Below are 18,107 nucleotides of genomic sequence, written 5' to 3'. Positions count from 1 at the left end.
GTGGGGTTGTTTTTTTGTTTTTGGTTTTTTTTTTTTTGTTTCATTAGAGTTGGCCATATGCGCTAGTGTATATTATAGTTGTGCACCCAGGAATAGTCATGTCTGGCATTGCGTCCATTAGTGAAAATGTAGGTCTGTGGCGACAGCTGGGACACAGGCATCTCACAGCGAGACACGATGTAGTGGTCCCTCAGAGACAGAGTTAGTAGCTCATGTTCTGCAAGCAGTGTACTGGTGTCCGCAATAAGACTTTCCTGTCTTTAGGGCTACTTTGGCTGCGTATAAAGCTCTCTTGTTATTCGTGTGGTGTTTCTAGTTCTAATTCATGCGTCTTTGCGTTGTGCTCCGCTGCACGATGCAGATATGCCCAAATAACAGGAAGAGAGTAATAGAGCCAAGCCTGTTTTCAGCTTTTATTCTTTCTGCTTGATAACGGTGCATGTGCAGGCTCCATGTGTCAGTGGATTAGGATGGGGAGATCTGATGTCATGGGGCTGGATGACAGAGACATCTCTGTTACGTAACCCTATATGACATATGTTGATAAGACCATCTGATGCTTATTTCAGGAGTTTGATAGCGTGTTGTCTCATCGTTATGTAAGAAGTGGAGGTTACTCTTGTTTAAAAACAGATGAACGATAAAGACCCGGAAAGCTTTTGTTTAATGTTTTTGCAGTGTAGCATAATGGCCTCCCACCAGATTGGTGAAGTTAGGCCATGCTGGTTAGTTGCATAAATAGCTGTTATTCCCAGGTAAGCAAGGACTGAGTAGCTTAACATGTTTTCAGAAAGGATGGAAAATGCTAATTGACAAATAAACAAAAAAGACTGTAGAGGACACGGAATATGAATATCTATGAATGAGCATAATTCATAAATTCTGTAAAATAACAAGGTTTTACCAAGCTAAGAGAGAAGATGATAAAAACTTCATATTACAAAGTAGTGAATATTTGCCTGCGTTAGTGATTTTTTTTTTAAAAAAGAATGTCCATATCAGTGTTCTTGTCTGCCATATGACTGTAATCTTTTAAATAAGTGTGATTTCTTAATAGTGCTTACTGATTTACTGTAAAGATTGTTTTTTTTTTTAATATTATCTTCATTAATAATCTTGGTAGAGCAAAGAGCCTTACAGAGAAAGGAGATGTGTAGCTCATGCTAAATCAAGAACCACAAATAGCAGTGAAAAAAACCCCAGATAATTTGAGCAGTACAAAAAAAGAAAAAGTGAGATTAATCTTAGTAATAGGCACCCACTCACATGGTGGGATATGACATGAACCCGAAAGTTACTTTGTGAGCTATGCTCAAACAAGTTTTTTTAAGCTGGCCTAACACTGTTAAAATCTGTTATTTTTCAGTATTTGATTATGGTGATGTAGGTGATCATTAAAGTTGCTGGCCATTCTGACTTTTCATTTCATGTCCTGATTCCTTGTCATATCATCCTTTTTTCTTTTTCTTGTGAAGTCCTGTGCTGATGGGATAAGCTATTTCTAACTGTATTGCTTTAATGCCATGTAACTGTATTGTTTTAATGCCATGAGGATCATAATCAGTGCATCAGAGCTAGCTGTGCGTAGAACTTAAAAGCTTGTAAATGCATGCTTGTGCTAAAAACGTTTCGCAGTGTATTAAAGAAGGCGAGAGAATGTTGTGAATGTTATACCTACCCTGTTTTGGGCAACTACAGTCTCCAGCCCTGTTAAACGTTTTTGATGAATGGCGGCTAAAATGCCTGCATGTGCCATGTTTCAATTTCATAGGAAAGGTTACATAAAGCATCTGAAAAGAGGGGCTTAGAATGGAAACTGTCAAGCCAATTACCCAGCCGTAAGTGCTGGTGCTACTGCTGTAATAGCTTTACAATTTTCTGTATTTCCAGGTTCAGTTGCTGGTGTCTAATCAAGATGTTGATAACTACAAGCAAATCAAGGCTGATCTTGATCAGCTACGTCTGACTGTAGAAAAATCAGAATTGTGGGTTGAGAAGAGCAGCAATTACGAGAGTGGAGAGGTGGGCGACAATCAAACCAAAGGGGGAGAAGAGCCAATAGAGGTGGGTTTAAAGCCTTTGCTGTTAGAATTATTTCAATATTGATGGGTAGTTTAATGAACAACTGCGAATTTGTGGTCTGGTTAATCAAAGTAGCAAAGCGAGAATGTACAGTATTGTGGCTGAGCTCTAGGAATAGACAGAATAGAATTTTATCAATTTGTTCACTATTCTCTCCTGCTGCTTTCAGTAACTGCGTTCTTAGATGACAGAGCTGCCTTCCTTTCCGGCAAGCAAGTGAGCCTCAGTGTATGGCATTGCTCTGTGGCCAAGGAAGTAATCTAGGGATCACATGTTGGTGGTTTGTGTTGACTTGCTGGAAGAAAGGAGTAGGCAGTATCTGTTCCTGCAACTAGGGGAGAGGAGCACGATCAAACCCATATTTTCAAACTTCACGAGTAATTCCACTCTTCACCAAACGTAAGACTGACCTAAGAATATTGAGATTTTGTAGACAAACTAACATTTTTGGGGGTTATTTTTTTGACTCTTGTCATACCACACTCTCAGGATATGTTGTGATTTGAGAAACTTTAGAGCTTGAATCTAGAACCACGAAGACCTGACTTTTTTTTTTTTAAATGTAATTGATTTTTTTAATTTTGTTTTTCAATGAAAGCTGAGGTCCTCATGTCCATACTTAACTCCAGTATGAGTCTTTAAGAAAATGTTAAGTGTTGCAAGAGTTGCTATGGTTGAGGTTTGTGGCACAACAGTAGATAGAGCAGGCTTTCCCACACATATTTATTCCCACTTTCCCATTTTCATCAGAGGAGGTGGGAAGAGATGAACAACTGCGACTTCTGACACAGCACTTCCCTGTTTCTCTTCTGTGGTGGAGTCTTCCCTGGTGGCCAGAAAATGGGCAAGGAAGCCACCAGGGGAAACTTGGTAGAATGCCAGGTGGAGATTATACAGCATTGTGAAGCCAATGCAGTGAGGAAAAGTAGGAGCCATTGAGAAGAGACAGGATGTTTGCAGATATCTGTGACATACGTTTGGCCTTTCAGATGGGAAAGGCGATTTTAGGAGGCTTCGTACAGGTAAAAATCCAACACTTCAGGGGAGAATCCTGATTTCTTGGGACAGTGTAGGTCCTACTCTTTCTCTGACATAATTTAGCTGTCAGAACTGGGAAGGAATCTGGACTTTATGAGCTTAAGTATGTGGGATTTCCTACTTTTTGCAAGTGTAATTATAGCAGGAGAGAAAATGTTACTTTATGTATTTAATGAATTGAAAAGGTAATGGGGGAACAGGATACAGAATTGCAGCAGGATATTTACGAGGGGTTTTAGCTACAATACATTTAAAATGTGTAATAGCATCCTTTTTATTCCAATGGGTAGCCCTGATAGCAAAGAAACTCCAGGAAGGGGGAACAAAACAATGTGCTTGAAACAGAAGCATCTCTAAATGTGATATTTTCAGTGTGTTTTTTTGTTTTTCCCCATGAGGCATCCATGGGTCTGTATGGATTAACAGTGCTTCAGTAGATGCACAATATTATCTCTGGCAGATCTGAGAGTGTATTGTATCAGAACAGTAATATGTAATCTGCACAACTGGTTAGATCATCTGGTGGTAATTCCCTGAGAGCAGCGCCAGGTTACAATAGGTCAGAATCTTGCCTGTTATTTTTTCCCCTGTTAGATTATTCTTTAACAGTCAGGGAATGTTTTTACCTGGCAAAACTACTTTAGATAGTGCATACGCTCTTTGAGGTCTTAAGTCAGATATAAGAGGTGAGGTGTTGGTCATAATCTACAATGTGTGAAGCAGGTGGCTTGCTTCAAGCAGATAATCGTCCCTGTGAGATCCCATGTTTTCTTGGAATGGATGCTGGATATTCAGTACTGAGCTGGATGAACCTCTAGGTCTTTAGGGAATATGCTTCATTTGCCTGTGCTTAGTTTTTTCCCAAACAACATTAAAGTGTACACAAGGGCTTAAATTACATTCCAAAAAAGCCTTATGTTAAGCCCAAGATTCTGTCCTCACCAAAGCACATTGCAAGATTGGCACAAGAGTTTTAAAAAATCAAATATAATTTTTTGCCCTTAGGCTTCTGAGTCTTTTTGAGTAATTGTTTCCACCTTTCTATCATAACCTGGGGGGAACTAGAGACTTACTTTTTTTTTTTTTTTTCACTCATATCACTCCAGAAATATGATTTGTAGAAAGAAGCAGGCCTACAGGAAAGCTGGAGAGGGACTGGAGCTGGACAAGGGCATGTAGTAATAGGATGAGGGCTAATGGCTTCAAACTGGAAGAGGGTAGATTTAGATTAGATATTAGGAAGAAGTTTTTCGCTAGGAGTGTGATGGGACACTGGCACAGGTTGCCCAGAGAAGTTGTGGATGCCCCATCCCTGGAGGTGTTCAAGGCCAGGCTGGATGGGGCTTTGAGCAACCTGGTCTAGTGGAAGGTGTCCCCGCCCATGGCAGGGGAGTTGGAACTCGATGATCTTTAAGGTCCCTTCCAACCCAACCCATTCTATGATTCCATGATTCTATGATAAGTATCCAGAGTTCTCCACAGGAAAAACAACAAATGTTACATCTGTGCAGGATCATCTTGAACTGGAGATCAGAATTATAGGAAAGAGTGCTTGGAGTTAGGTCAGACATAAGTTAGACACCATATAGAATTAGGAAAAAAATGCTGAAATTGATCTCGCGTAACTGAGCTTTGCTTGGGAAAGGAAAAGCAGATAAAACCTGTGAAAGGAGGACTCTTAGGTGGAGCTGGAATACAGTGCAGTGGCATTTATAGAGCTTCTCACCTTTGCGATCTGCTGAGAAAGTTCAGCGAGGTCTCAAGAGTATGGACTTTCAGCACCCTTTAAGTGCCTGGTGTTCCCTTGCTCTCCTCCTTTCCTGCTCTATGGTAGTTTGCTTTGGTTCTGGCAATGTTGAAACAAACATCTCCTGAAACATCCTACATAGGTTAAGACTGTGAACTGAAACTTGTGAGAGTGTCCCTCATTCCCCCGGTAAGTCAGTACAGCCCGTGGAGGGCAAAACTCTGCCAGCGGGACACTGACTAGTGCCTTGCACAGCTGAACCGCTGAGACGAGCGAGACTCAGCGGTGGGGAACTGCTCTGGCTGAATGCTGGAATCTGGGCCTCCGTTTGGGGGCTAGAAAGAAAGGATCCTAAGGCTGATGCAGAGTGTGGTCCCGGGAATTGTATGAGTAGAGGAAGTAGTCTTTTTTCGGCAAATACCATTTCCTAAAGGTGAGTTACTCAGATGAGTAACCTTTCTCAGCGTGAGCTCTGTGACTCCCTGTCCCCTATGGAAAAGTGTGACAGAGAATGTCTATCATGGGGCATAACGAGGCAAGCTATGCAACTGAGTGTCTCTGGTATCCCAGTGGTGTGATTATCTCATGATAACTACATCCCTGGCATACTCTTATGGGTTCAATAAACAGGTTTTTATTTTCTTAAGAGAAAGGATAGATTCAGCAGTTTAATGCTGATCAGCACTTCCAGATAAGACATGTAGTTCACATGGATTGTAAAACTACTTTGATTGAGGAAGAATGCTGGTAAAAGTAACAGGTAAATTAATCTTTGTTAACCCACAGTCCCAGAGCAGAGAAGGGTGGTTAATTATAGCGAAGAGCCTGAAATATCTTCCAAAGTATTGATTCAAACAGCTAGAGAGAAGGCAGCATGCATACTAACAAACCTAAACAAATAAAAATCCACTGTTGTTGCATAGATCAACATGACCACGCTGAACAGCGGAGCCGACACTATTATAAACAGCCTCCATAGCCAAGTGGTGCAGCTGTTCTTGCCCCACTGGAAATTAGGACCAGATGGGATTTATAGAACTCCTCATCTTCACCATCAGCTAAGAAAGTTCAGAGAGAGGTTTCAAGAGGTACAAACATTCAGATTGGTGTGCACGTGTGTGTTTTAGCATAATTCTCTTCTCTAAAACTGTAGGAAGTTTGAGGACACAGTGAAACTCAGAAGCACACCTGTTTGGTTCTTTTTTAGGCTATTACACTGATTTACATCCTTGTGGTTATACTGTGAGGCAGTCTTGAGATCTGCTGTAGTTTTTCTACATGCTTAATGATTTCAGCATCCAAAGTCCAATCTTTCAATTCTTTGTGTTTCCAGTTAAGAAAGGCTTGCCATAGCTGGCAGCAGAAAAAAGCCCACCCACTGCTAGTATTCTAAGTGGCAGTATTTGTGTAGATGTTCTTCCGTGTTTTGATTGAAATATGCATGGAAAGGTGTGTGGGTGTTGGCAGGCAGTTACTTGCTGACTTGATTTCTCTTATTTATCATACCCAGCTGGGGCTTTCTAAGAGCCAAGGCCCAGGGCATATGGCGTCATGACTGGACGCTGCAGTTTAACATAAGGTTCTCATTTGTTTTTAAATCCTTTCCTGTATCATCCAGGGATAAGGACAGAAGTGTCCTCTTCATGGGAGGAACATCTCTAATTTCCACATGCTACTTGCTCCTGTGCTGCTGAGAACTCCACCCTACTTATCTCAACTACAGAGGTCGTCTTAAGCTCTTTCTCCAGAGTTTTTAATGTTCACATACACAGACTTTGTAATCTTTCCAGCTGTATTAGAGATTTTTTGGAACAAGTGGTGGCTATTGGAATACGCTTATGGTCCCTGTTCTCATAGTATCTAAATTCCTTGAGACATCTAGTCTGTGATTTAGGGACATAATCTTTTTTAGCAGGATCAGAAGCATGAAGACATAGAGTAATTGCCTTAAACCACGTTGGAAATTTGAAACAAAGGAAGGGCTTCAATGTCAATCTTTTTACTCACTGGACCAGTGGATAAAGAATAAAAGTCTTATTCTTTATTATCTGTGTTGTATCTGTTCCCTATGAACTGCTGTAATACTTCTTCACTTGCTATTATTAAATATAATTATTTCATGTTGAGGAAATTGCAATAGATCTCCACTTGTGTGTTCTTTGTTACAGGAGTCCAATATTTTGAGTCCAATAGAGGATGGGACCAAAAAACCCCAGATAGACAGCAATAAAAGCAATAACTACAACATTGTTAAAGAGGTTGGTATATTTGCTCAGAAACTTGCTTGACATTCTTGTTTGATAAGTAGATTTAGTAATTATTTTGAAAGAATGTATTTTTGGGTTTGTGTGACATGACTGGTGCTTTGCTTGCTTGCCTGCTTATTTATTTGTTTGTTTATTTATAGATCTTGATTCGACTCAGCAAACTTTGTGTTCAGAATAAAAAATGTCGGAATCAACAGCAGCGATTGCTAAAAAATATGGGCGCCCACTTGGTAGTCCTGGACCTTCTGCAGATACCCTATGAAAAGGTTATTCTCATAATTTTATTGGTAAAGAACATGAACTCAATAAAGGGAAAGGCCTCAAAAATCAATGTGTATATATATATATTTTTTTTAACTGGATTCAGTAAACTATGGCACAAACATGAAATGATGATGCCATTTTCTACCTTAAGAATAATGGGTTTGGGCCTAAGTTTAAATATGTCTGCCTGCATAGAACAGGTTTTATTAAGAGCTTAGTATTTACTGCCTCACGTACCTGGATGTCACTGCGCTGTTATCCCATTCCTGAAGTAGGCAAACCTTAGATCTGCAGTCCCTGCACAGTAAGAAGTATTGATTTAATGGAGCATTAAATTCTATGGCATCTAGGCAGGGCATCTAGGTTCTACTGTTGGGTACTGATGTGAGTGCTATCGTAGATACAGAAGATGGACAAAAAGCTTTCAGGGATCAAGTCTGAAATAATTTCTTTGCTTCTATGATGGAAGCCTCTAACCTAGTTCCACTTGCAAGTTTTTCAGAAGATAGTGTGATTTTGTACTGATTTAGTGGCATTGAGCATACAAATGAACGATCCAGATAGCCTTTTAAAGAGCATATCTTTCTACATCTTATAGGAAGCATTGAGAGGAGATGAAACCTCTTCTGGCCTATGTTTTCCTTAGCGTTACCCACTAATATTATGGTATAGACACTGGGTTCAACTATCTTTAGTAAAATAGTGCTTGTATGTATGGGTGGTTTGTCAAATCATAGAATACTATATGAGAGGAATATAAATGGGGATGAAACTAGCCATATATTTGTGTAGGAATATGTGTATGAACATATATCTTCGTGTAGGTGTACACACACATGCACACACACATCTGGTTCTGTATGTAGCTATATAGAAGCCCAAGCTTTTCAAAAGCTTAAGATCAGTGCAGGCTAGAGAGCTTCTTCTGAAAATCAAGCCACTTAGCACTTTTTTAAGGTAGGAAATTATAACCATGCATGAGGAAATCTTACTTTGAGTTTGTGCTCTTACCTGTGACTCCCTATGGTCAAGTCAATTCAGAGTATGGTACAGCCACTAATGGACTCTGAAGGAAACTAGATCAGTTGCTTTTACCAGAGGGGAATTCCTTCCCTATAAAGGCTCAGGAGAATTGGGTTTGTTCCTGGCTGAATTCACATGGCGCGGTTTTAACAAGTATGTTTAGGTACACCCAGCTGATTTTGTTTGTCTTTCCTTTCTACAGAGCGATGAAAAGATGAATGAAGTTATGAATCTAGCCCACACTTTTCTTCAGAATTTCTGTCGAGGAAATCCTCAGAATCAAGTTCTCCTCCACAAAAATCTCAACTTGTTCTTAACTCCTGGGGTAAGTATTTCATTTTAAGGGGATTATTATAACTGGAAGTAAATTTGGACTTGCTGAAAAATGGCAGTGCTAAATAAATAATATCATTAAATTATGCCCTCTCTGCCTTCTCTTCTCTTCTCTGTCCTTGTCTTTTCTCCCTTATTGTCTTCTCTTCTCTCTCCTGTCTTTTCTCCCTTATTGTTGCTCTTTGTCATTGTTTTTAACATTGCCATTTTAAAAGTGGAAAACAATATTACCTGTGGGGTTTACTGGAAGTATCTATGAACATGTGTCAAGTCATCGCATCATGTTTAGCTTGACTCTGATCTTATTCATCCTAACTCGCTCAGAGATGGACTCTTAAGTCAAGGTTGAAGATTCTCTGCTGTCACGAAGCTTGTGGCAGCAGAATCAGATGTGTGCGTTTTTGTTGATTTGTTGATGATGCTTCCATTTGATTCAACTAATCTAAAATTTGATCTTTTGTTAAATCATTGTCTTTACAATGAACGTCTTTGTCACAGTCCCTTTGTGGATATATGTATGTATGTGTTTACATATATAGGTGTATAGAATGACACCTTGGTTAGTGGCAGATCTACTGAGCAAAATATGCTTTTATTAGAAGGAGCGTGAGTATTAGGATTGTAGACCCCTGGCCTGCATACATCAGGAGGCATTTGTTCTGTTATTTTTTTATTTATGCTTTTTTGTGAAGTTAGTGAAAGGCTCTGAGCTGACGACAGTGGGGACCTGTTCCCAGACTCCATCGTATCCAACAGTGGTGCTTAACTCAGGTGCCAAGTATGGAGCCTGCTTGCACTTGCATCTCTCTTCTTTTGAAGTTGATCTTCTGATCATCTCAGTTATTGTACTTTTGATCACATTGTGGAGCAAACTTGGTGCAGATGCCTTTCAGATGACGCTAAACTGAAAGGGATATGATAGGAGGAGCACACCTGACCCTCATGAGCCTTTAGTCCAAGGGACCAAACGAGAGCAAGTTTGAAGCAAAAGCCCTGAGAATGCATAAAGTCTGGATGCTGGGTCCTCAGCAGCATCCCTTTCTTGCTACAGATCTGTTCCTCTTGTAGCCTGCTACTCACCAATACAAACATAGTCTTAGGCTCCTTCTGTAGTTAATGCAAAAAGAGATGTTCTCTCAGAGAGAGATCAGACTGTATGTGCAATGATTTGCCTACTGGAAATGTCTGCCTCTGTCAACCATAGAGGGAGCCAGAGGTAGCTAATCATCTTATTTGGTTGCATCAATGCATAGTTAGATGCTGAGAGGGATGAATGTGGTCTCGGTTGTCTTGTATATGACAGTCCCTGTAGAGTGCTCTAGCACTGTGTGTGTCTTCACCTTCCACATGGGCACAGATTTTGTTTACGTCCACTTTAGGACCATTTTGTACTCATGGGAAAGTGTGGGGAAATCCCATCATAAATGAAAGCTGGGCCCTAAGGTCACTTAGTCACTGGGCTGATGCACATTGGACTTTTCCGGTTTCCCTTTACCAATGTGCCTTTCTCTAGTCTAGAGTCCTGTGAATCTTTCCATCTCAAAATAAATCTGCTGTTCTTATAAGGCTGCTTTGATTTTTATCTCCCTAGCTCCTGGAAGCTGAAACCATGCGGCACATCTTCATGAATAATTACCTTCTGTGTAATGAAATTAGTGAAAGAGTGGTGCAGCACTTTGTACACTGCATTGAGACCCATGGCCGTCATGTGGAGTACCTGCGTTTCCTCCAGACCATTGTGAAAGCAGATGGCAAATATGTGAAAAAATGCCAGGACATGGTAATGACAGAGGTAAGTGACGGGTTCCTATGTTAATTACTCCTGCGGTGTCTTTTTAACACACTAGTATTTTGCGGTTGCTTTTTCTGCTCTTGATACCAGTGGAATATAATGGCATCATCGCTTTAGAGTTTTAAATGGTATCACAAATAATGAATATTTTAGCAGACGTTTTTGGGAGTTTAATCTAATTTTGTAAGGCCATCTGTATAACTACTAGAAAGAAAACATGAGTGTTAGCATGGTGATACAGAGATGTCTATTTGTAGATGATGTAGCATGGAATTCTCAGAGTTACATAAGCCTTCATTTTCCTGTACTGTAATTTAGGATCCCATTTACACACCAAACTTGCCATATTGTGGCGTGGTTTTGCCATATGAGAGGCTCTTACCTCTATGGATTTGTCTAAGTAGTGTTGTAGAGCGCTTTTTTAGCACATATCCATGTAACAACTCTAGGTACTAGTTTCTGCTTTTGTTTCTTTCGTTCCAGAGCATTTCTGTGGGAGTCAGTAGAGCTCCTGTAGCTTTAACTAGCTAGATTTGGAATCTGACCCAGTGAATTCCACAGAGTGGTTTGTGGACAAATCTTTATGCCAGTAAAGTTACTAGGAAAATTCCTAATTGACTTCTCTGCAATTAGGATTTGATATATAATGTGCATGATAAATGAAGTCTTCAACTTGCAGACACTCGTGCATTTAACTGTGATTATGTTAACGGTTCAGTGAGATTAATAAGTGGGTAAAGTTGAATACAGTGAAAAGTCCAGGTAGGATCAGAGTCCAAGGAACATTTTTCTTTACTTTGCAAATTGCATTTTTTTGGTTTGGTTTTTTTTTTTTTTTGAAGCGACGTCTTCACAAAGAAAACGGAGATAAGCTCTAGTTGTGGTATGAACAAAACTAAACCCTGCTGAAATTTTGTTCCACAGCAACAAAAAGGAAACTTCCAATTAAGAAAATAAAGCTTCAGCCTACATGGATAACCTTTAATGGAATCCACCTCAACCTTTTCAATTTGACTGAAGTGTTTTAACATGCAATATCATTTTCAAGCTTTTGATTTACATAATTCAAACAGTTCTTTTGCCTTTGTGCTTTTAGATTTTTTTTTTTCCCCTTCCACCACAGCTTCTTGTAGGTCTTCGCGTTCTCATCAAACAAAATTTTTAGATTTTTCTCAAATCCATTTTGTTACTGACCTATAATAGTACAAAGATAAATTGTCATACTACATTTTCAAGCTGACTGCATGATGAAAATCAAAATGAACTCGGATGTGACATTTATATGAGTCCTGCAGGAATTTGCTGGGGGGAGGGAGCACCCCTATTTTGGTGAAAGAGGGTAAGATGATGATCTGGTTTAAAAAAAACATAGGAAATTACAAGTAAGTAATTATGATTTGTTAGAAAAGGATGCTAATAGTGAAATTTGAATGGCAATCCAATATAAAGGGAACAGTGTAGCCAAATGGTTGGAACTTGCCATGGAGTCAGGACAGTTTCCCAGTAGACGACTGAGGTGTACTTTGTGACCTTAAACAAGTAGTGTAACCTTTTCTGTGCCTCCAGATGGGGCATGTAAACAATTTACCACAAGACAAGACAGAGTATGAGTGTACAGCATGCCTCAGCTACTCCTGTGTTTTCTTTTACCCACGGGAAGTATATTGTAGCTTATTCCTGTTTACTGGGAGTAAGGGATAAACTGATCATATTTACATGTTTTAGAAAGTGCTTACAGATGAAGGAGCACCATTGCGAAAGATACACTGAGCATTGCCAATCTATCTGGCTTATTCGCTTGTTCTCATATCCTTGGTCCCTGTGTCTGTAGATGACTAGTAATGATGTTTACCAACCTGAAAGGTTCCTTAGGGCACTTTTTCTCATTACAAGAATGCTTTGAGATTCCTGGAAGAACAGTGCCTATCAGTGCAAACATTATTACAAAAGGAAAAGCAGAATTTACTTTTGAACCAGATCAATGTGGCAGCCGAGTTTTCCATTATCTATAGTATTCTGGAGTGATACATCGCAGAGCATCAACAGCTGCTCTGATACTGACCAACTTTCATTATACTTCTATGGAGTTCTTAACTCGTTGAAAATATACTTTAGTGGAAGGAAATGCTGCTGGGATTTGGGGTTTTTTTTTGTGGTGTGTGGTTTTTTTTTTTTTTTTTTTTTTTTTTTTCCTGTCGCTGAGGTCATGATTCTCAGTAGAACTTTGGCTAACACTGGATACTTCTCTTCCTTTTCTGCTTTTAAAGGGTCATCATTTTCTCTGTTTGGGTCAATGTTTGGATGCCCTTTGCAAGTCACATTTTAAAGTGGATGACTTGAGGAAACGGAATCATATCCTCTTCCTTGAATTTACGATGATTACCTTGTTCCCCTTAGCTCTTCTTGTGCTGATGCAACATCATCTGCTTCGGTGTGTGGTTCCTCACAGTCAGTATGTAGCAAGCATGCCACACAGCAGCATGTTTCACAAGTTCACCATCTCCTGGTATTCCTTCCTGGTATTCCATCCTTCATCAGCGATAGGTACATGAAAGGATGAAGGGTCAGTTTGACTTGGTATGATAAAATATCAAGCAGTACTGGTACAGATTAGGTCTGGATTTGACATGAGTGCAACTCTGGGGGAACCTGGAAAGAGTCATCTTCCCTCTCCTCTGTGCAAAATGTACACAAGTGGAAAATAACTACAGGAATGCAGTGAACAACTTAATAGAAAGTGACAGAGCATGTACCTTCCCAGAGGGCTTGGTGTGGATTTTTTTTTTATGTGAAATGTCCTAAAGCACAGTATTCCAGACATCAGTATTAAAAAGATAGATCAATTTTCCAACATATTGAATATTCATATTTTCCCTATTTTTTTTTCCGCTGAAAGCAATTAAATTAATGTCTGGGTCCCTGTACTGTCTCCTTCCTCCCTCCAAAGGATTTGTCCCTTTAAAAACTCTTTTCCTGTCCTGTGAAAATGTCTATTTTGAAAAGTCCTGAGTAGAAGTATTTTAAAAAAACAAAGATGAAATAGGAATTGCAGGAAAGACTAAATTCACAATTCACTCCATCAAACTGTAAAAGTAAGCAAGAAATTGGGAAAACACAATCAGAAAAGTTGTAAATTCAAAACTTGAAATGTTGACACCCTGAAAAATGTAATGAAATGTTTCTTGACTTTTCATACTTTCCAGTTCCTCTGGGAGAATAATTTTCATTCCTGCTCTTGTTGCTTTCCCATTTCTCAACAGCTCCACCAACCTTTATTTCTACCCTTGAATTCAGTAAGCTATGATTTCGTGTCATGTATAGACTTGGATATGTCAAGCGCCATATTCACAAAAAATGTAAGGCCGTTGTGCTGCTGAGGTGTGTTCTGTACTAGGAAGGTTTTATGGGAGCTTATTTTTCACCCACATTGAGAATGCGTTATGTCTTAAAACGAAAGTGATGGAGAGAAGACAGGACTGTTGTCCTGTCCCAGCTCCACTCAAGTTCACAGAGCAGCGCTGGCAGTAGGTATATTCGGTGCCTGGGAGGTTCAAACCAGGGTTAGAGAAAACTTTTCTGTGAGATCTGCTGAGATGAGGCTGCCAGCATCCGCCTCCGCTCTGGAGCCTCTTGAAATGAGCAATGAACTTGTGGCAAAATCAAATATTTATCACATACACCAGTTTTCTGTTAAATGGAAGTGCTGGCATGACACTGACGATGTCAAGACCCACCTGCCAAATTTGCATAGGTTGGGAAGAATCGTCCTTTGTTTCTGATGATGGGCAATGGCACAGAAGAGGTCAGTTAAATTCTGGGTGAGCCACAGGCTTTTTGTGTGAGGTAGCACAGAAGATTTAATCTCTCCGCACCTCAAGTCCCTCTATAAAAGAGGGATAACAATGCATCCTGGTCTCACAATAGCAGGTGAGGGTAATTAATTAACTTCACACAAACATTGAGATAGTAGGAATAATAAGGATGGCCTACTGTCTTAGGTAAACACAGAGCTACGTAGAAATTAAACTTCAAATTCACCTTGCGTAAGCTTACTCCTTGGTGAGTTATTCCAGATTTGCACTTATGTAGGTAAGAGCAGAAGTGTGTCTTGGATATTGTTTTGACGTGCATTTGGTAAGCCACATCAGAGCAATTTTGGGTTGTTTTTTTTTTTAGCTAGACAGTCTTTGCGTACTTAAAGGTAGAACAAAATGAGAAATTAAGAAAATCATAGAATCATTTAGGTTGGAAAAGACCTTTAAGATCACTGAGTCCAAAATGATTGCAGTGCAGGGTGCTTAAAACTTTGTGGTACTTCTTTCAGCTGATTAATGGCGGTGAAGATGTGTTGATATTCTACAACGACAGAGCATCGTTTCCAGTCCTACTCCAAATGATGTGTTCTGAGCGAGATCGAGCAGATGAGAGTGGACCCTTAGCATATCACATCACTCTAGTGGAATTGCTGGCGGCTTGTACAGAAGGAAAGAACGTATACACAGAGATCAAGTGCAATTCACTCCTGCCACTGGATGATATAGTGAGAGTTGTGACCCATGATGACTGCATACCTGAAGTAAGATTCGGTGAATGAGGAAGCAGACTTAACATTTTTAGAAACTCAGAAAATGTCAGTATGTTATAAACAACAAAACAAGTTGAATATTTGCACGGAAAACAGGCAATGTTTGTTAAGGTGAATAAGTGAGAAAGGATAGCCGGTATTTTCTTAAACAGAAAATTCCTTGTCCCATATGCTTTGATTGTCAGCTTTTTGGGGCAGATGCCTTGTTTGGTTTTCCTGGGTTCGTCCAGCTACTATCAGAGTTTAAAGCTCTGAGAACTTCTGGCCGTAGCTGCGAAGACTCAGCTGAGTGGTTCGTCAAGCCAAGGTTTTGCTGCTGCCTGAATGTGTTGGAAATGATGAGTAACATTCTGGCCATGCTGAAGTCAATGGAAGTTTTGGGTGAAGTCTTGTTTTATTAAATTCAGTTGCAGTCCAGCAAATGTTTTTATTCACTGCGTGTCGAGGCCCAATTCTGCAGCTACTACTGGTCATGCTTCAGTAGGACTGTGATACTTCATGCTGATCAGAAGGGGAATATCTGTTTGCACCAGACCTGATGTGATCAAAAGCAATCTTTTCACAGTCTTTGCAAGGATCTTGCTCTGGCCCTGCGTATCGGTCGGATGGATTTCTGCAGGCTATCTGGTGGAAAAATGTGGCGCATTTCAACAGAACTGGGACCCGTAGGAGTAAAGACTCCTACTGTGCTGTAAAAAAGTCCCCTTGTGATCAACTGATTCTTTTCTTAAAAAGAAAAATGTTTGCTGTGCTCAAAGTTCCTCCTAACGTTAATTTCAACAGGGGCTAATTCAAAAAGGCCCAAACAAATGAAATGATGTGCACATGCAGACCTGTAATGCAGCAGAGGAGCAAGGCTGCAATCCTCCTGCTAAGCCCTGTGCTGCTGTGGCTGCAGTCCCAGCGCTGCACAACCTTTCTCTTCCATTTAGATCTGAGTTACACCCACGCCAAATGCAAGCGCTGCATTTGGATTGTGAGAATATAGGGATTGCAGTCCCAGCTCTGCTGAAGACTTTTTTTTTTTTTTTGATATTTGGCATGCCTGTCATGAGGCATCAACCAACAGCAGTCAACTGGCAAGCGCAGGGGTGCCCTGCATTTTGACAGCTCCTGGCTTTGCAGCCAGGCCCTTGTAGTCTTAATATCATTTAAATATCAGATTTATTATTGGTTTGTTTTCCGGGGCTTTCAGCATTAGAGTAAGAGTATGTTTGCAAAACCTTTCCATTTTTCTTCATGTGATCTTTCAGTAAGTACATTAATGCATTTGTTGCTGTGCTTCTCCTTAGATCTTCAGAACTGGACATACGCATTATTACTGTTATTAGTGTTTGTTAGTACTTGAAAATCATCTTTATTGTTCAGTATTTTTCCAGGTAGAAAATGTCATGTTAATGGTTTTTACTCTTCCATTTCATATTTTTTGTTCTTGCTGTTCCTACAGGTGAAGATTGCCTATGTTAATTTTGTAAACCACTGTTATGTGGACACTGAAGTGGAAATGAAAGAAATCTATGCCAGTAACCATATTTGGAAGTTATTTGAGAACTTCCTTGTTGATATGGCAAGGGTAAGCTTCATGACACGTTAAATATTACACTATAGTTATGGATGGCAACTGAACTGGCAATAATTTTTTTTGTGAAATTCTTTTATTAACTTTTTTTTTTCAAAGTTGACAATAGAATAGGTGTGAGGGTTTTAACAAATAGTCATTTCTGTGTTATTTATCATCATTTAACCTGCTAATTACTAGCAGTCTTCTCTTTCTAAAAAGGCATCCTGGAACCCATGTTCCTCTCTCTTTTCTTCCAAAGAAATAAATTGGATGCGTGTAGAGGGTTGAGAGTCTGTGTACATCTTCTGGGAGTGTGTGTTACATGTGGTGGTGACTTAAAAAAAAACCCCACACCTGTAATCTTCTTGCTTTACTCTGTTAGTACAGTGAGGATCAGGGATCAAGAAGTTCTTTGGCTCACGTTCCTTCTTTAATCTCCCTTTTGCCTGTTTTTGTCTTTTATTCTGCTGTCACTACATTCTCGCCACTGATGCGAAAGGCGAGTGTAAAGCTATGGACTTTCAGAATACTAATTCATATATAAACCATCGGCTGCAAGGTGACAGGGCACAGTTAGTACCGTAGGCATTCAGTTCCTGTGGACCCTAGTGAGCTTCATGGTGTCATTACTTGTTGAATTAAATTTCAAGTCAGATGCTGAATTAAACTTGCGTTCCCTGCTATTTTGGAGGCAGAAAACGAGGGAAATCTTATGACTTCCAGGAGGATAAAATACAATAGTAGAGCCATGAGGGGAAGATAGTGTGACATAATGATTACAGCTTACATTACATATCTGTTTCTAGGAGGTTAATGCTTCTTGTAAGAGCTTAATATTAATACCAACTAATGGAGTTGCTCTTTCTGCTGAAGAAGTAGAACCACAGGTTTTTGGTGTCTGGTGGACTGTATTTGATCCTTGATGCTGGACAGTATTTTGGAGATGTTATAGGGCATATTTTCATAGTGCATGCCCATCTTTTCCCAGTCCACAGTCCATTACATTTTATAATCCTTAAGTTCTCACCCCTTGCATTTTTCATTTTGTTGAAATAAAGAGAAAAAAAGGTAAAAGAATCTCAATTCAGTCCTGCAGCAGACGTTTACCCGAAAGTAATACTGTGCCACAAAATAATTTCTTTCAAACCTATTGGGAGAAAATACCATTAATTATGGCAAAAAGAAGAATAAGTGCAAAGACTTGTGCTGTAAAATAGACACTGGGACCTGTTCATTTCTCTGTGAAACAGAAAACTTATAAATGGTTGCATTTTTTCCTTTTTTTCCTGGGAAGAGGTTAAGACAGGGATGTCTTGTGCTCTCTTTTCTTGGTGGTAGCCATTTCCAGCAGTAATGAGACCTCTACAAACCCTGTTTTCTGCTGTGTGTCTTGTCTCTGTGGTCGTGTTCTACAG

General features: G+C 39.8%; 1 protein-coding gene across 2 annotated transcripts in view; it reads left to right on the top strand.

The window, feature by feature from the left end:
• ITPR2 (inositol 1,4,5-trisphosphate receptor type 2) overlaps positions 1-18,107 on the top strand; it is a gene marked incomplete at its 5' end in the record, with an annotated part of 265,207 nt that overhangs the window by 109,619 nt on the left and 137,481 nt on the right. For both annotated transcript variants that reach the window (XM_082485241.1, XM_082485240.1), the window contains 7 exons: positions 1,891-2,064; positions 7,036-7,125; positions 7,275-7,400; positions 8,624-8,746; positions 10,346-10,546; positions 14,871-15,122; positions 16,579-16,704. In XM_082485241.1, the coding sequence (XP_082341367.1) occupies positions 1,891-2,064; positions 7,036-7,125; positions 7,275-7,400; positions 8,624-8,746; positions 10,346-10,546; positions 14,871-15,122; positions 16,579-16,704 (1,092 nt within the window). The remainder of the gene's footprint in view (positions 1-1,890; positions 2,065-7,035; positions 7,126-7,274; positions 7,401-8,623; positions 8,747-10,345; positions 10,547-14,870; positions 15,123-16,578; positions 16,705-18,107) is intronic.

This window comes from Vanellus vanellus, assembly GCF_965231255.1.
Source record: "Vanellus vanellus genome assembly, chromosome: 1".
NCBI classification, from domain to species: domain Eukaryota; kingdom Metazoa; phylum Chordata; class Aves; order Charadriiformes; family Charadriidae; genus Vanellus; species Vanellus vanellus.
The sequence above is the reverse complement of the archived record's forward strand: the minus strand, read 5'-3'. Positions and strand labels throughout refer to the sequence as shown.